This window comes from Chiloscyllium plagiosum, unplaced genomic scaffold, assembly GCF_037043375.1.
Source record: "Chiloscyllium plagiosum isolate Xiang-an unplaced genomic scaffold, Cpla_swu_hap1 HiC_scaffold_19, whole genome shotgun sequence".
In the NCBI taxonomy this organism is placed as follows: domain Eukaryota; kingdom Metazoa; phylum Chordata; class Chondrichthyes; order Orectolobiformes; family Hemiscylliidae; genus Chiloscyllium; species Chiloscyllium plagiosum.
The window spans coordinates 3,646,849-3,671,290 of NW_028270157.1; the positions used below are offsets into that span (position 1 = coordinate 3,646,849).

At 42.5% G+C, this 24,442-nt stretch overlaps 1 protein-coding gene across 13 annotated transcripts in view; it reads right to left on the reverse strand.

The window, feature by feature from the left end:
* The window catches only part of ppp1r12a (protein phosphatase 1, regulatory subunit 12A), a 191,594-nt gene that overhangs the window by 69,408 nt on the left and 97,744 nt on the right, over window positions 1-24,442 (reverse strand). For all 13 annotated transcript variants that reach the window (XM_087996979.1, XM_087996986.1, XM_087996983.1 and 10 more), the window contains exons 4-5: window positions 5,092-5,251; window positions 4,319-4,463 (exon numbers count right to left, since the gene is read on the reverse strand). In XM_087996979.1, the coding sequence (XP_087853105.1) occupies window positions 4,319-4,463; window positions 5,092-5,251 (305 nt within the window). The remainder of the gene's footprint in view (window positions 1-4,318; window positions 4,464-5,091; window positions 5,252-24,442) is intronic.

Below are 24,442 nucleotides of genomic sequence, written 5' to 3' on the forward strand. Positions count from 1 at the left end.
AATTAAATAATTGAATCTGTCACTTTTCCAGCTCTGCAAAATATTGGAGCAGCTCTTAGCAAAATCACAAATGACAACATTTGCAACAGTAATGAAGGCCAACTACCCCTCCTCATCCTTCTCAAATGGCCTGCACCCTTCAACACACTTCACTCCAACATCCTTCCGCATCCATCTCTCATCTTTCATCTAACTGGGTGGAAAGACCTTGATTAGATAGGCTCTTATTTACTAAAACTATTCACAAATTGTTCGCTCTCGAGCCATCAGACTCTCTCTAGCCTGCTTCTATTCTTCATCAATATGCTACCCTATTGTTGAACAATGTATGGCTCCATATTCCCAACTCCATCGCTGCTTCTGCTCCCAGGAGGACCAATTCCAATACCGAACAACCCAGATGGCCTCCTTCTTCAAAGACCACAATTTCCCCTCAGAAGTGGTTGACGATGCTCTCCACCGCATCTCCTCCGCCCTTGAACCCCGCCTCTCCAATCGCCACCTGACAGAATCCCACTGGTCCTCACCTACCATCCCACCAACCTCCAGATACATCGTATCATCCGTCGTCATTTCCGCCACCTCCAAACAGACCCCACCACCAAGGATATGTTTCCCTCCCCACCCCTATCAGCGTGCCTTAAAGACCACTCCCTCCGCGACTCCCTCGTCAGATTCACACCCCCCACCAACCCAACCTCCACTCCCAGCACCTTCCCCTGCAACCGCAAGAAATGCAAAACTTACACCCACACCTCCCCCCTCACTTCCCTCCAAGGCCCCAAGGGATCCTTCCATATCCGTCACAAATTCACCTGCACCTCCACACACATCATTTACTGCATCCGCTGCAGCCTCCTATAAATTGGGGAGACAGGTCACCTACTTGCAGAACGTTTCAGAGAACACCTTTGGGACACCCGCACAAACCAACCCAACCGCCCCGTGGCTGAACACTAACTCCCCCTCCCACTCCAATAAGGACATGCAGGTCCTTGGCCTCCTCCATTGCCAGACCATGGCAACACGACGCCTTGAAGAAGAGCACCTCATCTTCCGCCTAGGAACCCTCCAACCACAAGGGATGAATGCAGATTTCTCCAGCTTTCTCATTTCCCCTCCCCCCACCTTTTCTCAGTTCCAACCCTCAGACTCAGCACCGCCTTCTTGACCTGCAATCTTCTTCCCGACCTCTCCGTCCCCACCCCCTCTCCGGCCTATCATCCTCACCTTAACCTCCTTCCACCTATCGTATTCCCAAAAACCCTCCCCCAAGTCCCTCCTCCCGATCTTTTGTCTTAGCCTGCTTGGCACACCCTCCATATTCCTGAAGGGCTTATGCCCAAAATGTCGATTCTCCTGTTCCTCTGATGCTGCCTGACCTGCGCTTTTCCAGCAACACATTTTTAAGCTCTGATCTCCAGTATCTGCAGTCCTCACTTTCTCCACATGCACAGCAAGAGCTCACCTCCATCTCAACAACACCTCTCTGAAACCTTCCATCTTTGATCACATTGCTTTCTCGACATACAAAACTGCATCAATAAAAATTTCCAATACAATGGGAGACTGACACCATTGTTTTCAGTTCGACAAAGCATTTTGCTAGTTTGAATGTGCTGTAGAACAAAGCGGCAGTAAAGCTACAACCTTACTCTCATTGTTTTCCATGCAGCCCTTCGTCATTGACTGACCTCCAGCCATACAAAGAGACTATCTTCCCACATATCACTTATAGGCCAATAGAGAACATTGCCAACTTTTAAGTCAGTGATTTCAATTGCAGCCTATTTTGTCATAATCAGGTCAAGTACATCAAAGGCACATTTATACTCATAGCATTTGCACCCATTTCAAATCAGAAGCAGGTCTCCAACCTTAGTTATACTCAAATGTAATGTTACTGCAAAACTGAGCAAGAACAAACACAGAATTTTCATTGCTCCAATCTTAAGAGTCAACTTAACTGCAGTTTCACTGCAACATGAGATTTATATAACATATACACGCGGAACACAAATGTCAGACTGGTTTGGTGAAATGAATTGTTATTCTTGCTTTCAGTCTTTCATGCTCCTTAATTTAATATCCACACGGCTCAAGTATAAGAATGCAGATGCCATGCTGCTGTTATACAAAAGCACGAGTTAGACACCACCTAAAGAGCAAGCAGATCTGGGCACCACATCTTAGAATGGAGGTCTTGCCCTTGGAGACAGTACAACTTAGGTTTATAAGGATGATGCCAGCACTTCGGGGTTAACTTTCAGGCAAGATGAAACAATTTATGCCTTGATTGTTCAGAACTTACAAGGTTAAAGGGTGATCTAATTGAGGTTATTAACAGTGAAAGACAGGTTAGATAAAAGTAAACTATTTCCACTAGTTTAAGATTCCAGAATCTAAGAATTAGGATCAGGCCATTCAGGAGAGATATTAGAAAGCACTTCCACAAAGAGCAGTGGAGGCTTTTAACTCTCCTCAAACAGCAGTCAATGCTAATTCACTTGCTAAATTTAAATGGGAAATGGACAATTTTTTACCAAGCAAGGGGTATCAAGGGATACGGGCCCAGGACATATGAAGTTAGGTCAGCCATGAACTCACTGAATGGCAAAATAGGCTCATGGTGCTGACAGGCCTACTTCTGTTCCGATGTTCCAAGGTGTTGGGTGTCTTCAAGAAAGTATGAAGGTAGTCAAGTGCCCAGACCCTGATGGGATCAATCCCAGGCAGGGGAAGGAGACTGCTGGAATCTTTAAGAGAAATCTGTTAACAGAGTATAGTTGAGCAAGGGAAGCTTTCTGGACTAGAGGTCTGTGACCAGTGGATTAGTGCTGAGACATCTGATGATTCTAATTTATTTTAATGCCATGACTGACAAATGTGGTTGGTCAGTTAATAAGTTTGCAGAAAGCACGAAAATTGGTGGAGTTGAGGATAATAAGAAAAGTTATCAAAGTATACAGCAAGATATAGATCAGTTGGAAAGTTTGGTGGAGAAATGGCAAGTGAGGTGATGAAGGTCAAATGCAAGAGGAAATTATACAGCAAATGGCAAAACTATCAGCAGCCTTGAGGTACAGAGGACCTTGCAATGCAAGTCCAGAAAGTGGCAACAGAAGTGGGTAAGGTGGTAAAGAGAGCATACAATGTGCTTGCATTCATTGGTCTGAGTATGAAAGTTGACAAGTTATGTTGCAACTGCATAAAATTTCAGTTCAACTACATTTGGAGCATTGGGTGCAGTGCTCGTCTCCACACTACAGGATGGATGTGGAGGCTTTGGCAAAGGACTGACATGAGCAGACAGGGAATAGAGAGGTTATAGACCACGTGTAGACAGATGAGATTAGTTTAGAATGTCATCATGATCGACACAGGCACGATGGGCTGAAGGGCCTGCTTTATATTATATATCATTCATGAGTTTTGAGAGTGCAAATTAGTAGCTATATTGCCCAAGTTGCAATAACAACACTACAAAAGTACTGTCAAGTATTCTGAAACAGTCTGAATTCATGAACAAAGAAATGCAAGTTTTTATTCAGTGACCGAAGTTTTATAGAGCTGCAACAAGATCTCACGACTCAAACTCAATCCCCCTGTTAATGAAAGCCAAAACACCATATGCTTTCTTAACAACCCTATCTACTTGGGTGGCCATTTTAAGGGATCTATGTACCTGCACACCAAGATCCTGCTGTTCCTCCACACTGCCAAGAATCCTATCCTTAATCCTGTACTCAGCTTTCAAATTCTACCTTCCAAAATGCATCACCTCACATTTATCCAGGTTGAACTCCATCTGCCACCTCTCAGCCCATCTCTGCATCCTGTCAATGGCCCGCTGCACCCTGATGTTTTCTAATAGTCCAAATATCAATCATGATTCTTGCATTGCTATTTAAAAGCTAAACTTAAATACATGGAAGGCAATTATTCAGCTACAGACGGTCTGCCCAAAATGGCACAATTGTTAGTTGGCTTCTTTAACCCAGCCTCTGAAGTGACCTTGTACTGACTACCTGGCAAAATTCAACAATATCACTTCCTTCAGCAGTTCACTCCACATATGAAGCAACTTTATTCTAAAAAGGCTGCCCCTCAGGTCCCTTTCAAATCAATGATTCTCCTCTCACATGCTGGCCGGCCAGCCAGCGATGCCTACATCTCAAGTGAATGAAAGAAATTGTTACGTCAAACAAAATAGTCTGATCATGCAATCTTTTAAAGGTCCGCTTCTCTTCATTCTTGCGACTTGAAACATAAAGACACTGATTACCAATCTAAAAAGAAAATTCAATAGGCAACAAACCACTTTGTTGATCATCTCCATATCGCAGAAGCTTTCCACCAGGATTCGGCAGGTTTCCTCTTTACCCCAGTGTGCTGCAGCATGAAGTGGGGTCCAGCCATCATAGTCTTTGATATTTACATCATAACCTGCCTGGATTAGGAGCCTATGGATTTTAAAGGAAGTACCAATTTTAAAAAGTCAAGACTAAAACAAAAGAAGCCCCTCAAAGAAATGTCATCTGAGTGAATTGCAGTAGCATTTTGGAACTTAAGTGGACATTTTACAAGATTAAATTGAGGCAACTGTCAATTAACCCAAGAAAAATGCATTTTGTTTCAGCTTTATTGTATTACTTATTTGCCTTCTGCTAAACCCAAACATAGGTGCCAACAAAACATCATGACGTGAACATGATACAACTTGTGGCTCGGCTCACTTTAGTCACTAACTCTACACGGGTGCATTTTCTAACTCTCAATTTAGAGATTCCAGCTCAGTATTTGTGATCATTTATGATCACTTCAGAACAACTTAATTGCCTTCAGTCTTTAATACTGCTCACGAAAGCAATTAAAAAGCATGTGCCTGTTTACATCATGAAATGCCCTATATCCATCAAATATCTATGGGGCATGAAATATATAAAAACACAGCCAGCCATTTTTAGTACAATAACTACTGTTTTGAAACCCAAGTTATCCAAGCACATCATGCAACAGATAAAAAGGAAGCAACTTGTTCATGACAATTTACTTGCAAATACTACATATGAAGCAGTTTTAGATACTTACTTCAAAACTTCTGAGTAGCCTTTAGCTGCAGCTACATGAAGAGCTGTTCCCCCAGATTTGGGATGCCGGTTATCACTTATTTGCCCGCTATTTAACCATTGCCTGGCATCGCGAAGCATTATTCGTTCTTCTTCTTTCCGGGCAGCTTCTATATCCACTCCTAAAACAAACAAATCCAGTTCAAAAAAGTTAGCAAAGCAGATTAACCACATACCTGCTATCCAATGCTATGCATCATTACATTTTTAAAAAAGCTTTGCGTATTTAAGAGTCAGAGAACATATATGACAATAATGTATGTTGACACAGTGAATACGAAATAGAGCAAACAGCTCCTGGATAACATGGACATCTAAAATATGGATGACAACATGGTTATCATTGGAGTAGAAATCTATTTAGGGCTGTTGCTCAACAGAACAGACTTCATTATTGACTATAAGATGAACCCTTGGTCAAGGAAAACTGAAGCACTTTTGATTGATTACAAGCTTTTGATGCTCAATGTGCAATTGTGACAAGATTATTTCCATCTTATCTATGTTTAAATTTCCTTAAGTCCATGATGGAAAAAAGAAAGGAACTAAATTGCAACTATTGAGTGCCTTTCACAAGGTCAGAACATTTCAAAGCCAAGGAAACAGGTACACACCGTAACAGCACAGATAGGAAGATTCTGTGTTTCAGTAACTTTAATTGAGGACCATAAACTGGCTACGGGATCATGGATCTCTAAGTAGGACCAAGACATGCATCAAGTCACTTCAACTCCTCCATTTCACCAGTTTCTGCACTTGCCTCTGTGCAAACTGTGCTGACATCCTTACACATGGTTTTATGTTGCGGCTCTTATTCACCCACCATTTTCCAGCCTCTAAACTTGAATTCATCTGATATTGCTGCCCCATGTCACAACAAGTCCTCTTCAGTCATTATTCTGGTGCTCGTTAATCTGAACCGTCCACCTGTCCATCAACACTTGTAACTTAAGTTCTTATTCTACGGTTCAAAAGCTTCCTGGCATTGCCCCTTATCTCTGACCTCCAACAGCTCCAAGACGCTGAGAAATCTGCATAATTGCACCAACGACCACTTGGATTTCCTCATTTCCTTCACACCATGACTGGTTGCTACTCTTCAGAAGTCATGGCCACAGCCACTCAGAATTACCCACTGAACCACCTTTCCTCTCTCTCCCTCTGCTTTACAATGTTCCTGTATCTGCCCCAACATTCGGTCACGTACTTTCTTTCAGTGCAGTTATTTTTATTTTATTATACATCTACGGAGTGCTCTAATCAGTCATTGCTGGTGACCCTGTTACAAATGTTAATATCAGAAAGACTCGCCAAACAGTGCTTTGCAATCAGCCGACATTGGGTGTGCTGGTTTCTACTGTAGCTGGAATTCTCAACCCCAATCAAAGGTAAGACTGTTAACAGTAAGCAGTCTGCGTTGGTCTGGATGGTGTTAACCACCAGATATTTTTGTCAGAACACAAACTTGCAAGTATTTTACAATAGTTCACCAACCTGATTGAAATTAAGAATTTAAAACCCTGCACAAGTTTGATTTTTTTTTTATTCACTCGTGGAGCATGTGCCTTGCTAGTTGGCCAGCATTTCCTACCTGCCTCTAATGGCCCTTGAGAAGGTGGTGGTGAGCTGTGCTGTAGGCAATCTCGCAATGTTGTTAATGTGCCAAGTCTAGAATTTTGACCCAGCAACAGCGATATATTCCCAAGTCAGGATGGTGAGTGGCTTGGAGAGGAACTTGAAGGTGGAGGCATACCCACATTTGATGCCTTTGTTCTTCTGAATGAGAGCAGTCGTCATTTTGGAAGGTGTAAGGATTTTGAGTCAAGTTCTGCAGTGCATCTTGGAGATAGGAACACACTGCTGCAACTGAGAGTCAGCGGGGAAGAGAGTGAACACAAGTGCGAATAAGCAGTCTGCGTTGGTCTGGATGGTGTTAAGCTTCTGACTTGTGGACAGGCTCTAGTGGGTCAGGAGGTGACTTATTTACTACCATATTCCTAGCCTCTCACCTGCTGATGCATCCAACGTATGTGGTGAGCCCAATTAAGTTTCTGATCAATGATAACCCCCAGGATGGTGGTAATGGGGGAATTCAAGGATGGTAACACCACTGAATGTGAAAGAGCAGCGGTAAGATGGTCTCTTACCAAAGATGTCATTGCTTAGTACGTGCTTTGTGATGTAACTTACCAATTGTCAGCCCAAGCCTAGAATCTAATCTTACTGCATGAGAACATTGACTGATTTTGCATCCAAGTCATCACAAATTATGAACATTGTGCAGTCATCTGTGAACATCCCGACGTGACCTTATGATGGAGGGAAGGTCATTGATGAAGCAGCTGGAGATTGGTTGGGCTTAGGACACTACCCTGAAGAACTCCGACAGAGATGTCCTGGAGTGGAGACGACTGAACTCCAATAACCACAGCCACCTCCCTATACACCAGGTATAACTCCAACCAGCTCAAAGATTGCACCATAATTCCCATTGATTCAACTTTGTTGGCCCTGATGCCTCACTCAAGTAAAATGTGGCCTTGACGTCAAGGGCTGTCATTCCTACATCTCCTCTAGAATCCAGCTCTTTAGTCCATGTTTGAATCGAGGCTGTAATGAAGTCAGGAGCTCAGTGGCCCTGATGGAACCCAAACTGGGCGTCAGTATCAGGTCACTGATGATCAACTGCTGCTCGATAGCTCTGTTGGTAACACTTTCCATCATTTCACTAGGCTGCATTTGTCCTGCTTTTAATATAAAAGATATACCCTCCTCTCTGACCTATCATCTTCTTTCCCACCTTCATCGACCTAACGCACGCTCAACCGCCTCCCCCCTATTTATCGATCAGCATCAACGGCTCACAAGCCTTATTCCTGATGAAGGGCTTATGCGCAAAATGTCAATTCTTCTGCTCCTCAGATGCTGCCTGATCTGCTGTGCTTTTCCAAGAACACACTCTCGACTCTGATCTCCAGCATCTGCAGTCCTCACTTTCTCCCAACTTTTCGCATTGTTGGGTAGATGCCAGAGTTGTAACTGTATTGGAATAGAGCACTTCAACCCCAGTGCATCAATGTGGATTTCATCAGTTTCCTCATTCCCCCCCCACCCCACCTTACCCCAGTTACAACCTTCCAGCTCAGCACTGTCCTCGACCTGTTCATCTCCCTTCCCAATTATCCGCTCCACCCTCCCGTCTGACCTATCGCCTCCATCCCTATCCCCATTCACCTATTGCACTCTTTGCTACCTTCTCCCCAGCCTCCCTGATTTTTGGTATGCAGACAACTGCAGTAACATACCCACACCAAACAGTTATAAACCCACAGTAATTACAACAGAAGGCTATTTGGTGTGTGCCATTGAGTTTTCCTCCACAACAGCCTTCCACCCATTTAACTTTAACACACCCGTCTATTCTTTCCCCCCCACCAGTTAATGAGCTTTACCTTTTATGGATCTAGGCTATATTCATCTCAAATACGCAATGTGATAGCAAGTCCCACATTCCACAGCAACATTCCTTTTTGAATTCCGTAGTGAAAATGTTCTCATATTTAATGTTAGTGGCTTTAGTTTTCCCATGCAAATAAAAACATCTTTTCTGTGTATACCAGATCATAATCTTTAAGACTACAGACTTCTCCTGCAAAGAGGATATTTCCACTTGTGGAGATACCCAAAGCTCAGGGTCAGTAATAAATCCAAGAGGGCAATTAGCAGCAACCCCTTTACCTGGAGTCTGGTTGTGCACTGGCTACAAAGCAATTGCAACAAACAGCACTAATCAATTTATATTTTAGTACTTTGCATACGAAGCTTGATAAACACAAAAGAAAGGAATACATGGTAGATGATAGGCTAAGATGAGTAAGGGAGGAGATGACTCTTATGGAGCAGGAAAACAGACTGGTTTGGCTGAATGACTTGTTTGAGCTGCAGACACTATGCAATTCCACATGAGAAAATCTCTCTACTGCAAGCACAACGACATAACAGCAACAAGTTAAGGTAGAAGCTGACCACCATATTTTGTAGCGGCTCAGAAATAAATAGTATATGGTTTCCCCAACCTCACCTACATCCTAGCAACAACAAACTCTACAATAGCCACTTGTCTATTTAACATGCACTTTAATTTACTAACATGAACCCAGTATGCAAGTTTCCTTTCACAAAATTAAATCCAAGATTGGACAAGACAAAATGAACAGTCAAAGTGAAGAGGGTTAACAGCAACATTCTCTTAAAACTACACGTCCTGAAAATTCCTGCACAGACCACTCTCATTTTGACCCCTTTAAAGTTTTATGGCTCATCCACAGTAGCACAAAAAAATTTAAAGGGGTCGTGCACTTAAACAAATCAATGTCTTCCACAAAAATCATTAGAGAAACCATTCTGACAAGTCACAAGTTCATGGCCAACTTAAAGGTAGGGTTGTTTGCTCTTCCAGTTTATTACAAATACAGCCGCAAAGAGGGGGACATCCTCATTTCCCTTTAAATTTGAGAGCAAAGAACTGTGCTCAACTGTATATTCCAGGCAAAGTGCAAGAGGGAGTCTATGTCAGCGATGGAAATAAAACAGTTTACATCAGCTAGAAGCTGCAAACAGGTAAAGGCCAAAATCCAATTTCGCCTTCTCCAAGATACATAGAAAATTACAACACAGTGCAGTCCCTTCAGCCCTCAATATTGCACCGACCTGTGGAACCAATCTGAAGCTTATCTTACCTACACTATTCCATTTTCATCCATATGTTTAGCCAATGACCATTTAAATGCCCTTCAAGTTGGCAAGTCTTCAACTGTTGCAGGCAGTGCGTTCCACACCACTACTACTGAGTAAAGAAACTACCTCTGACATCTGTCCTATATCAATCACCCCTTAATTTAAAGCTATGCCCCCTCGTGCTGGCCATCACCATCCGAGGAAAAAGGCTGGACAATGAGAGCCGATCTAACCCTCTGATTATCTGATATGTCTCAATTAAGTCACCTCTCAACCTCCTTCTCTCTAATGAAAACAGCCATAAGTCCCTCAGCCTTTCCTTACAAGGCCTTCTCTTCATACCAGGCAACATCCTGGTAAATGTCCTCTGAACCCCTTCCAAAGCTTCCACATCCTTCCTATAATGCGCCGACCAGAATTGTATGCAATACTCCAAGTGCGGCTGCACCAGAGTTTTGTCCAGCTGCAGCATGACCTTGTGGCTCCGAAACTCAATCTCTCTATTGATATATTAACAAGTTAATTTACTCTGCTGACGTGCAAGAAATCTGGGGGTCGGATGGGATGTCTCAGTTCTACAGGTAGAATGTAAAGAATTTACATTCCCATCCCTTGCCATTCAGAGCAATTTGCATGGCCATTTCCGAAGTATTCAGAAGCCAATTTACAATGTCATCTCCTACTATTCACATTGGCATCCCCTATTCAGAAATCAATAAGAACATTACAGTTGGAATTTTGACTACTTCCTGTAGTTTAAAACAAAAGACTGACAACAGATTTGATCAGATTAAGGGATGATTTATCTTATATGGTTTCTGGAAATGATGTGGTCACTGCATTGTGTCTAGACTGGCATGTGACTGTGGGGGAGTGACTGGAGGGTCGTCTTGTGGGTGTTACTGACTGTAAGGTGAAACTCTTGTACTGTATAAAGGAAGGACTATTTCCTTTGTTCAGGGAGGCCTCGTGACACACTTGGCAAGCATTAAGAGTTTCTCCACAGCTTGTACCATACTTGCTCAATAAAATTTTAGCTGTTCACAGAAGTTGGCGTATTGCAATTGCATCACATGGATAAGAATTTCAAGAAAAAACACCACCAATAAAAGCCAACACACTGTATGCCTGCTTAACAACCCAAACAAGTGGCACAGTGGTTAGCACTATTGCCTCACAGCATCAGAGACCCGGGTTCAATTCCCGCCTCAGGCGACTGACTGTGTGGAGTTTGCACGTTCTCCCCGTGTCTGCGTGGGTTTCCTCCGGGTGCTCCGGTTTCCTCCCACAGTCCAAAGATGTGCAGGTCAGGTGAATTGGCCATGCTAAATTGCCCGTAGTGTTAGGTAAGGGGTAAATGTAGGGGTATGGGTGGGTTGCGCTTCGGCGGGGCGGTGTGGACTTGTTGGGCCGAAGGGCCTGTTTCCACACTGTAAGTAATCTAATCTAAACCCTGGGTGGCAACTTTCAGGGTTCTATGTACATGGACACCAAGATCCCTCTGCTCATCTGCACTGCAAAAAATCTTACCATGAGTCCATTCCTCTTTATTCCTGTTGCTCCTTCCAAATCACCTCTCACCTTTCCACATTAAAATCATATACCTGACCTCCAGTGTCCTCCTCTAGGTATGATGCCAAGACCAAAAATGAGGTGGGCCAAGTTCAATAGCTTAATAAACTAAGGCGAGTAAAATTACATTAAAGAAAACAGAGATAGAAGCAAGCTACACTAAAAAAAAGTCTCAGCCAGACTGCCCATCTGCTCATCACTGATCCAACAAGCAAACACTTTGAAAATAGACCAATAATACAAAAATTTAGCAATGTTTTATCCAATTGGTCATTGATGGTCCGAATCCATAAGACTGGCTGAACAATAAACTTATAATGCTTGTCAAGTCAGAGAAGATTGAGAAAAATAATTCTGTGAAAGGTATTCAATCTGGAATATTTTTGACCTCAAGAGATTTTCCTTTAATTACCGAAACAGATTGTGGCACGATGTTTGTTGTACAGAGTTGTGAAACGACATTCCACTCTGATGCTTGATGCCACACATTACATTTTTATTTCACAACCAAGAGCTGAGACAGGTGGAAAATTTGCCTGCAGGGGGCAATGTTGCTTGCTGCTAAGCTTGCACAGAAATCGGTTGCTCACTATTTAACATCAAAGTTAAAAGTTGTTGAATCCTAATTGGCTTTAAACCTCAAGTCAAATTGAAATGAAAACCCATTCAAACCCAGGGCCTGCAAGTCAAGTCAGAACTTGCAGCCTGATCACATCTCAAAACAAATACTCCAACACTGTCAAATCTACCAAAGAGAGTTTCACATTTGTAGTCTTTTTGCCCCGCAGATTCCACAAGTGACAGGATAAATGAAGGTTAAATTTCTTCAGAAACCTCAAATGAATTAAGCAAGACTGGCTCAGGCAGAAGGCTCACTACTTTCTTTTAAAAAGTGCTTTGCAAGACTGCTTCAACTCAGACGAAGCAGTTTGAGAGCCTTGGTTTAATAACATCACCCAACAAAACACAGCAGTGCCTTGGCACTGAGCTTATGAATCCGACTAGATTAAATAGAATGAAATAAAGCTGCAGAACCCATGACATTCTGACTCCGAGGCACTCGTCCTTACCACATGAACCGACCAAATAATCATCCACTTTCCTGTCCTTTCCCCACAACCTTCATTCCCTTAGTGATTAAAAATCGATGTCAGTGTTTAATATACCTAACAACCCAGCCTGACAGCCCCCTGCAGCAACACATTCCACAGATTCACAATGTTCAGAAAACAATTTCTTATGTCTCGCCTTAAAAGTGTAACCCCCAATTCTGAGAATACTCCCTCTGGTCATAGACATTCCCACAAGAAAAAATAACCTCGCTATATGCATCCTGTCAAGTCCCCCAAGAATCTTGTATGTTTCAATAAGCTCATCGTTCATTCTTCGAAATTCCAATGAGCTCATGTCCAACCTACTCAAGTTCTCCTCATAAGACACTCCTTCCATACATGGGATCAGTCAGGTGAGTCTTCACTGGACAGCCTCCATTGCCAATATACCTTCCCTTAGATAAAGGGACTAAAACGGTTCCAAGTATATCAACAATGGTCTGAAGAGTGAGTTTAAGCAAGAACTCCTTATTTTCATACTCCATTCATTTTGGAACAAAGACTAAAATTGCATTTCCTTTCCCGCTACATTTGGTTGCAAGATTTTCATGATTCATGGAGAAGGACTCCCAAATCCTTCTGCTCTACAGCTTTCTGAAGTCTCTCTCTGTTTAAATACAATTCATGTCCTTTATTCTTCCTGCCCAAGTGGACAACTTCACATTTCCCCACATGACCCTCCACCCACCAAGAAGGATTTTACTCACTTGTTTAACCTGCCCATAACCCTTAGTAAACTAAATTTAAAAACCACAAGAACAGATCCTGGAAATCAAAAACAACAAATTGCTGGAAAATCTCAGCAGGTCTGGAAGCATTTATGGAGAGAAAGCAGAGTTACCCCTTCTTCAGAAGAAAGTTCCAAACCTCTGAATCACCCTTTGTGTGTAGCTAACATCTCTCCCAAACTATGTGGCCCTAATTCTCAGGCTATGTCCAATTCTAGAATCAACCACCAATGGAAATAATTTATTCACTGTGTCTTTTCTTGTTAATATCTTCAACACTTTGATGAGATCATCCTGAACTTTAAGTTCTAGACAAAACAGGCCAAATTTCTGCAATCTCTCCTCAAACTAATCCCTGAAGTCCAGGTAGCATTCTTGTAAACGGAAGTTGTACTCCCTCCAAGACCAATACATCATTCTTAAGGAGTGGTGCCCAGATTTCTTCATAGATATCTTTGAAGAATCCTTAAAATGAAGCCATTTGGGTACAACTTAAAAACCAAAAAGGAGCAATCACATTGCTGGAGTCTACTATAAGCCCGCAAAACATTCGAGAGAAGTAGAAGAGCAGGCAGTTAGGCAAATGTCAGAGGGCAGCAAAAGTATTAGGTAGTAACAGCAGGGAATTTCAACTTCCCCAACATTAGTTCAGAAAGTCATACTGTGTGAAAGAATGAGGGGGTGCAGGATTCTAGATGCACGTCCAAGAGAGCTTTTTAAGTCAGTCATGAATAGTCCAATAACAGGGAGCATTCCCAGACTTAATATTAGGTAGTGTAGCCAGACAAGTGGTTGGATTATCAGTGGGGCAGCATTTTGCAGGCGATCATAACTGTTGGATTCAAGATGATTATGAAATAGGATAGTAATGGTCTGAAATTCAGGTTCTAAACTTGGGAAAGGCCAATTTTAATAAGTTCAGGTATGATTTGGCCAGAGTGAAATGGGAGTAAACCTGTTTCAGAGCAGTGACACATATTCAAGGAGCAAAAAGCAACATTTTCCCAGCAAGTATGATCTCTCAATCCTGTGAAGGTTGGATATCAAATCATATACAAGATTGGATGAGAGATACCAAAGGCTCAAACAGAAGCCCTAAAGAGGTACACAGTGAGAAATTGAAACTTAAAAAGGAAATTAGGAGAATAGAAAAGACCACAGCCATAATTTATGTAGGTACAGTTCTAAATGAGTACTCAGCAGTGGTGTTCACTAGTGAGAGGGATGATGTGGGTATGCAAATCAGGGAGATGGATTGTGACATATTCAAACAAATTAACAGACTCTGAGAAGGTTCTGAATGGTACCTAAATCTCAAGGGGTGGATGAGACATGGATCAGGATATTGACCAAAGCAACACAGGATATACTTGCAAAAACAACTCTAAAATGCAAATTCACGCCCATAGACTTACGGGTGCATGCATGTGAGGGAGTGAGAATGTGTGCGCACGTGTACTTGATAGAGTGTGGGCATGAGTGGGATGGAGTATACGCCTGTGAGACAGTGTGTGGATTGGTGTTAGTGTGGGGTGTGTAATAACTTTCAACATCTCTCTGGCCAAGGAGAGGTATTGGAGGTCTAGTGACCAGCCAAAGTGGTGCTATTATTCAAGATGGGAGCAAGGGTTAAATCAGGAAATTACAGACCAGTCTTATCTCAGTGGTGGGTCAACTATTAGAAACAATTCTCAGGGACAGAATTAATTTGTACTTGGAGAGGAAGGGGTTGATTGATAACTTCACTGAATTTTTTGAACAGGTTGCCACATGTGTAGATGAGAGCAATGCTTTTTAAGAAGTCCTCTTGCACTTCTGCAAGGTTTTTGATAAAGTCTCCCATCGGAGACAGAAATAAAGCTGACAGCCCATAGGATCTAATGAAATTTAGCTAATTACATCCAGAATTGGTTGAGGTTGCTTTCATGACAAGAAGCCAGTCTCTAATGGGACTCCACAGGGATCAATGTTGGGGGGCCTTGCTGTTTGTGGTATATACCAACAAGTTACACTCTAAATGCAGGATGGTTGATCATTAAGTTGGCAAATGGTATGAAAATTGGCACGGTGTTAGGTATGAGGAATGATTTGGGGGTGCCAGCGTTGGACTGGGAAGGACAAAGTTAAGACAGGTGACCCCACTACACTACATCGACACACACACATACATACCCCACCGCTTAAGGCATATACCCATCACACGCACGCACACACTATCAAGCACACATACGCGCACACACACTCACTCCATCACGTGTGCGCGTGTGCACACAAGTCAGTCTATGGGGTGAATTTGCATTTGCAGAATTGTATTTACAGATACATTGTGCGCTTTTTGAGCGAAAGCAATCTGCAGGAAGTCAATGCAGGCAGTCAATCCATATAACATTTTATAAATTCCTACTTTGGAAACAACCAGTCTAACTCAAGATTGGGATACAGTCTCGAACCTCCCACCTTTAATGCACTGTCTGAACGGAGATGTCATCTTTTTTTTATAAAACCTTAAGTTAACTCAGAAATTAGACTTGAAAGTAGTTCTGGGATTTACATGTTAATGAACTGAAACCTGCAGCCCATTCTAAACCATGAAAGACTTAATAGCAATCTCCATTTGTTCAATATATTGCATCAAAATATGACACTAATAATCTTTTGCTATAAATTCTGTATCCTATGATCCTTCTCCAATAGCCACCTGACAAAAGAGCAGTGTGCTGAAAGCTTGTACTTCCAAAGAAACTTGTTGGACTACAACCTGATGTGTGATTTTTAAGTATGAGCAAGATAGCCTTAAATTACAGGTGGTTATAGACAGGCTAGTCAGATGGGCTGATCAATGGCGAATGGAATTCCATTCAGATAAGTTTGAGGAGAAGTACTTGGGCAGGACAAACAAGGCCAGAGAATATATCATGAATAGTAAGACCATAAGCAGCATAAAAATATCAGAGGAACCTCTGTTTGCTTATCCACCAGTGCCTATGCTATCAGGACAGGATTTGAGGCGGCATTTGGAATATTTGCCTTTATTTGTCAAGGTATAAAGTTTAAGAGTAGGTATGGAACGCTGGAAAAGTATTGGCTTGGTTGCAGCTGGAGCAGTGCGTGCGATTCTGGAATCAACATTCTGGGAGGGATATGACTGAACTGGATCAAGTGCAGAGGAGATTTATCAGGATGTTGCCTAGGCTAGAGATTTTTAGTTATGAAGAGAGATTGGTCGACTGGGGCTGTTTTCTACAGAGCAGAGGAGGCCAAGGCAGGGAAGATGATAAACGTGTCTTAAATTATGAAGGGCACAGACAGGGTAGACAGGAAGAAACTCTTGCTCTTTAGTGGGGAGATCAGTGCTCAGCAGGCATATATTTAAGTTAAGTTTCAAACGGAATGAGAGGAAATTTTCACCCAGAGGGTTATTGTTTTCCACTGCAGCAGATTCCAGAGGCTTTTTCTATGCTGTAGACCTCCATGACTGTTAAGAATTCTTTATAAATTTGTCAATGATTTCCACTTCATGAAGCCATGCCGATTCTGCTTCATCATATGACGTACTTCGAAAAGCTGTTAATATATCCTGGACTATAGACTGTAACATTTTCCCAATAACCTAAAGAGATTAAAGGTGAGATCATTAGTAGCTGTGATGACCAAGAATGTCTCCGATATTAGCTTTAATTACCCAACTATAAAATCAATCCAAGTTGTAAGATGTGACTAACATGCCTTTCAGTGCAGCATGTTGCACATGTGGAACCCTTGTTTCATCTTTACTCGTGGCTGGCGCATTCTGAAAAGGTTCACCTTTCAGCAAACCTCTCATTCTTCAATTGCAAAATACAAATGAAAAACTCGTTGAGATGGAAAGGAAGTTTGAGGCTAGTAAAACCACAACTGGTTAAATATAAGCCTGCATCAGAGCAGCGACTACACCTATCAGTGTAATCATCAAAACTCAGGCTGTGATGAGGCTGACACCCCCAATGGTACCCACTCCCATTTTATCCGTTGCCCATTTCCTGCTTCCTCATTTCAATAATCGCCACTTTGTTTTGCATTCTTACCTCAAACACATTGATTAAGCCCCCAAATCATTGAAGATGTCATGTTTATGGGTATAAATGGTCTATTTGACTGAAAATAACTCAATAGACAAAGCATGAGAAGCAACAGAATGGGCACAGTAAACTAGTTAGCTTTCATTTCATGTGGGGTCATGAAATAAACTTAAGTGGCAAGTTGTGAAAAGAAAGGAAATCAATTAATATTGCTCAGTGAGAGATGGCACCCACAAATGACAAAGAAAGCTCCTCAGTTCTCCTAAAAACTTAAACATGACACACCAATGCATTTCAGAGAAGGCAACCTGTCGGTCTAGTCTGTCTGGCCTACTATGACACTCGCTTACCCATGTACTCAACAAAACTATGACAGTGAACTCTTTCTTGCACAGGTTACCCACATTTCAAAACCTTTGAATATTCTTAATTTTAATTCATTCATGAGATGTGGGCATCCTGAAGGAGGGCTCATGCCTGAAACGTCGATTCTCCTGCTCCTTGGATGCTGCCTGACCTGCCGCGCCTTTCCAGCAACACATTTTCAGCATGTGGGCATCACTAGCTAGACAGCATTTATGGCCCAACCCTAACCGCCATCGGGCAATTAACTGACCAGATAAGGATGGCAGTTTCCTTCCCTAAAAGATCAGTGAACCACATTGAATATTATTTGTATGGAATTCTTCACAAAGTTAGACAAAAAAATGTTACACTTCCATCATTTTGTGCAGATACTAATAAACTGCAATTTATATTCAAATGAAAAAGCACAGAACGAAAAGATGTAACTGGGTAGTGTTGAACAAAGAGAAATGTACGTATTCAATAGTCTATTCAACTTGAAATGAACCAAACATCAAGACTTGCATGAAGGAAGCCAATGAAGTCCCAAGAAAGAATTCAGAATTTTCTCAATTTCGCACAAACACCACAATAGGATTGCAGGGGCTTGACAACAACAAAACAGGTGATCCCAGCATTGGAAATTCTGGGCTGTAAGTGACACAGAGCTCAAATTCTTGTGATTGACTGTCCAGAGTTTTGTACCTGGCAATGTTGACTTTAAACAGGAGTTCGACTTCACCACATGGATTGAAAGGATGAAAGTATAAATTACACAAAGAAGCTCTTCACCACCCAAACACTACGGCAAGAACAGATCACGTGGACTGTGATTGGTGTTTTCCAAATGGTCATACAAAATATTTGTCCATGACAAACTTTTTCTTGCAACTTCTTTTCAAGGGCCTATTTCAATTTATGGTGATAAACCTTTAAAATAGACAAGTCCTTTCAGCAGAATTATAGGCACTGTGAATGAAACCTGAACTGGTTCTGCTTTGTGGCATCCACCTGCCTCATCAATTCCCTCAAAGCATGCAGCATCGAGTTACCCCAACAAGGAAGATCACTGTGCTCTGTCCCTCCAAAAAGCACCCACATTAATCCACATATGGCTGTTCATTAAATAATATACTGATTGATAAAGAGTTGCTAATAATTTAATATAATGTCTGCTTGACTTAAGTGATATCATCTGCACACCCGAAACAGGTCAAGGTTCCAGCACCATTTCAAAAATTCGACGGACACTTCAGTCTAGGAATGCTGACCTTTAGATTAATAGGTAAACCTATCTCCTGCTGCTAGTTTCCCTGGCTCACCGGAACAAAAGTATCTCAGTTCAATCAAGTTCTTAGTGAAATAACAATAAAGAATTGCTCTTGACTTCCTCACCATCAAGGTGAACTGGTCTTTCAAACATTTTGCTTGACTATTTGTCTTTACTGTACTTCAAATTAGTTTCCATTGTGAAAATCACCTTTCAGTCTAAATTGTGTAAGATACTATTAAACATTTTTCCCCCAATCCTGAGAACTGCTGCTCAAGACAAGATGCATACTGGAAAATGACCTACTGGACTGGCTGTGATGCAACAGTTAAGAGAAGATAGCTTCATGCTAACACACCTCATCTACCAAATTACACGCTTCACAGTTGGCTGGTTAACATCTTTGTTAATATTACTAAGCACAAAATAGCTTCCCAAAACCATTCATCAACAGAATCAAATACATGAGAAGAATACCATCACTATGTGACACAAGGAGCACATATACTCTGTCACAAGCCAATGGCTCAGGGGAAAGTAACAATTATACTCTCAAGGATGGGAAAGCTGCAAGATGTGAATAAGTAGACAGACTTTGGAATGGAAGTCCAAAAAGACAATAAAGACATCACCTAAAGTGGCTAAAGTCTTAACAGATAAACAAATCAAGACAATGAATCTTTAACGAACTACTATAGCACAACTACAATTACTTGTCAATGCACCAAAAGTTATTTGGTATTGGGAAACAAATGAGGACATGAAATACTAGTGTTACTTCCAACTGGACACACTACAAAAAGTATTCTGATGCAGATGGTGCAAATTTGCTATTTTAGTGTTAAAAGTTTGGCTTAAGTACTGTTGCGGAAAAAAGGGTTTCAAATAATAGTGCACTGGTACCATTACTGAGCAAACTGGAAGCTGCATCATTGGAATGATCTTCACTTGAACCACATAGGGACCAGTGATTTGTTGAGTTGTGCAACAAGGTGATAGTTTTAAACGAAAGATAGCAAGCTTTTTATTATACAGCATATATGGGACCAAGAGTGTGTTGGTTGATGCAATGTTCTGAATAATCAAAGGTATGCATGACCATAGAAAACCCTAACCAACAGAAGCTTCGAGACATCAACATCCCGCAAGAGAATAAATATGAAAACATTCTTAATAGTGGAAATGTATTGCATGAGGTAGACTGCATCAGCATTACACTTTCTTGACAGCAAAAGTACTCGGGCATCATGTAAGATTGTGGCTTTTGAGGTTTATAACTTTTGCCAGTTTATTAGGGTGAAAGGGAGAGAGGGACTCAAATGATTACAATCATCAGGGAAGCAGACCAAAAATTATTAGGACTGAAAGCTAACAAGTCTCCAGGCCCGAATGGACTTCAGCTTCAGGTCTTAGAAGGCACTGCTGAGATAGTATTGCACTGCTTCTAATTTTACCAAAGATTTGGGAGGAGTCCCATCCAACTGGACAAAAAAAAACAAACAGGAGGGAGAGAAAACAGGAAATAACAGATCATTCAGGTTAACATGGATGAGACAGAAAATGTTTGAACCTGTTGCTAAAAACAAGAGAAGCAGGTCCATATAAAATCTCAAGGCAATCCAGCAGAGTGAACATGTTTTTGTGAAAGGGAAATCACATTTCAGTAATTCACTGAAATCAAGGACCAACAATCAACATAGAGCAGACCATGTGGATGTGATGGACTTCAAAGTCCAGATAAATCTGATGAAGGTTCCACGTGACAGGTTATTTCTTTTTTAAAAAGTTAATTAAATTAATGATGCAATCATGACTGGCTCGGCCAGCATTTACTGCTGATGCCAAGTTAAGAGTTGTGGGTCTGGAATCACATGAATGTCAGACTGGATAAGAACATCAGATTTCCTTCCCTAAATGACATGAATGAACCAGGTCCTTTTTTTTTAAATGAATAACTGACAATGGTTACCTAATGATTGCCATTAGGCTAGCTTTTAATGCCACATTTTTATTGAATTTTAAATTTCACCAGCTGCCATGGTGGGATCTGAACCCATGGCCCAGAATGTTAACATGTGCTCTGGATTGCTAGTCCAGTGACATTACTACTATGCCGGTGCCCTTTTCTTCATCAACAATCCACAATGATCACTATTAAGACTCAATTCCAGACTTTTTTTTTTCCTAAGTGAATTCAAAACCAGCCTCCAGTTCAGAGGTCAGAGGAAGGGACACTGGATTTGAAATGTTAACTCTGCTTTGTCTGCACAGATGCAGACAGACCTGCTGACATTTGCAGCATTTTCTGTTTCTGATTTCTAGCATCTGCATTTCTTTGGGATTTTTTTTGCCCAGATCATGACATGGCTCTCTAGATAAATTTTGAAACTTTATTGCTGGAACAGCACAGCAGGTCAGGCAGCATCCAGGGAACAGGAGATTCGACGTTTCGGGCACAGGCCCTTCTTCAGGAATGAGCAGAGTGTTCAGCAGGAGAAGATAAAAGGTAGGGAGGAGGGACTTGGAGGAGGGGCGTTGGAAATGTGATAGGTGGAAAGAGGTCAAGGTGAGGGTGATAGGTCGGAGTAGGATGGAGGCAGAGAGGTCAAGACGACGACTGCAGGTCAGGAAGGCGGTGCCGGGCTGGAGGGATCCGGCTGAGACAAGGTGGGGGGAGGGGGGATGAAGAAACTGGTGAAGTCCAAGTTCATCCCCTGCGGTTGGAGGGTTCCCAGTCGGAAGATAAGACGCTCCTCCTCCGACCGTCGGGTTGTTGTGGTTTGGCGGTGGATCAGTCCAATGACCTGCATATCCTCGGTGGAGTGGGAGGGGGAGTTGAAATGCTGTGTTACAGGTTGGTTGGGTTGGTTCGTCCGGGTGGCCCAGAGGTGCTCTCTGAATCGCTCCGCAAGTAGGCGGCCTGTCTCCCCAATATAGAGGAGGCCACACCGGCTGCAGCGGATGCAGTAGATGATGTGGGTGGAGGTGCAGGTGAATCTGTGGCGGATATGGAAGTTTCCTTTGGGGCCTTGGAGAGAAGTGAGGGGGGAGGTGTGGGCGCAAGTGTTGCACCTCCTGCGGTTGCAAGGGAAGGTGCCGGGAGTGGAGGTTGGGTCGGTGGGGGGGTGTGGATCTGAGAAGGGAGTCACGGAGGGAGTGGTCTCTACGGAAAGCTGATAGGGGAGGGGAGGGAAATATATCCTTGGTGCTGGGGTCTGTTCGGAGGTGGCGGAAGTGACGGCGGATGATGCGCTGTACATGGAGATTGGTGGGGTGGTAGGTGAGGACCAGTGGGGTTCTGTCCTGGTGGCGGTTGGAGGGGCGGGGCTCAAGGGCGGAGGAGCGGGAAGTGGAGGAGATGCGGTGGAGAGCACCGTCGACCACGTCGGGGGGGAAATTGCGGTCCTTGAAGAAGGAGGCCATCTGTGTTGTACGTATTTGAACTGGTCCTCCTGGGAGCAGATGCGGCGGAGACGAAGGAATTGGGAGAATGGGATGGTGTTTTTACAGGGGGCAGGATGGGAGGAGGTGTAGTCCAGGTAGCTGTGGGAGTCGGTATGTTTGTAGTAGATGTCCGTGTTGATTCGGTCGCCTGAGATAGAAACAGAAAGGTCTAGGAAGGGGAGGGAGGAGTCAGAGACTGTCCAGGTGAATTTGAGGTTGGGGTGGAAGGTGTTAGTGTAGTGGATGAACTGTTCAACCTCCGAGGGAGCACGAGGTAGCGCCGATACAGTCATCAATGTAGCGAAGGAAAAGATGGGGGGTGGGGCCAGTGTAGTTGTGGAAGATGGATTGTTCCACATACCCTACGAAGAGGCAGGCATAGCTGGGGCCCATGCGGGTGCCCATGGCTACTCCTTTTGTTTGGAGAAAGTGGGAGGATTGGAAAGAAAAGTTGTTCTCTAGATAAATTGTCAAGTGATGCCAGGGCTAAGCCAGCACCACCCCTTGTACACAAAATCTTGCTCATGATTTACAGGGTAACATATCCTGTTGTGGGACAGATCAGAATACTGGGACAGTGTTTGCAAGAAGTGGCGGCCCATTTAAGATGCAGTTAAGGAAAATTTGTTTTCTGTCAATGTCATTAGTAGTGGAGGTAGGTTGAATATTTTTAAGAGTTGAAAAGTGTGGTGCTGGAAAAGCGCAACAGGCCAGGCAGCATCCGAGGAGCAGGAGAATCGACATTTCGGGCATAAGCCCTTCAGGAATTCCCGAAGGGCTTATGCCCGAAATGTCGATTCTCCTGCTCCTCGGATGCTGCCTGGCCTGCTGCGCTTTTCCAGCACCACACTTTTCAACTCTGGTCTCCAGCATCTGCAGTCCTCACTTTCTCCTGAATATTTTTAAGACTTGAATTGGATAGATTTTGGACAAACAAGGAACTCAAAAAATTATGTAGAATTGGAGAGAATGTGGAATTCAGATCAACCCTGATCTTATCAAGTGGCTCACTGCTTACTCCTATTCCTAATTCGAATGCCCATATGAAGAGTTAAGAGTGAAGTACAGAGCAAGTCAATACTCAATAGGTAGATGGATAGCTCAAAGGCACATTTGATCAGGGCTACTGTTTGTGGGGAGAACCAACAAAAATGGTGGACTTTCATATCACAGACATAGGGTAAGTAGGCCACTCAGCCCATCCAGTCTGCTCCGCCATTGAGAGATCATGGCTGATCTGATGACGCTTTTGTTTCACATGCTTGTTTGACGGATCAAAAAAAAGTCCACTTCAGCCTTCAATATACTTAAAGGCCCAGTCTCATCAGGCTTCTGTGATCAACAGCCCTCAAAGAAATGTCTGCTCTTATCTTAAGATATGTGAAGACAGATCAAATGGTCTGTTGCATGTCCTAATTTCAAGGCAAATGAGAGCGTGTTAATTGAAATGCACCTCATGAAAATTCTTCCTAATATTACCTTTGCCTGCCTGAGTCAGGTTAAAATATGAAGTAGTTGGTTGATCCTTCAATAAGTAGCATCTATCTGGCATTAGTTGAACCTGGAGATAAAATCATGTGCATTTTCTAAAACCGATGGCCTTCCTAAAGAGCGAACAAGTTGCTGTGAATTTACCAATAGAATTTACAAACAGCAAAAAACAACAGGCTTGTCTTAAATGGCACCTGTGGGATGAAGAGTGCGTTGGTTGCTCAAAAGGTTCACAAATCAATGTAAAAACACATACTAAGTTACAGGAACATAATGCAGGGGGTTCACACACATATTACAGCTATAGTATAAATCACAAATCACTAACAACTTTGCCTTAAATAAAACTCATAGGCAGAGTCCTCAGCTAACTACTCTGACATGACGGAGATTTAGCTAATACAGTAAATGCTCAGTACTTGAGGTATATAACTTTCGCTGGTTTATCAAGAGTGCAGGTTAAAACAAAGCTGAAAGTCTAAACGTAAAATAAAGCTGTTTTGCATTATAATTTGTTACTAAGCATCTATTAATTTATTGTGCAGTTTAGAATCAG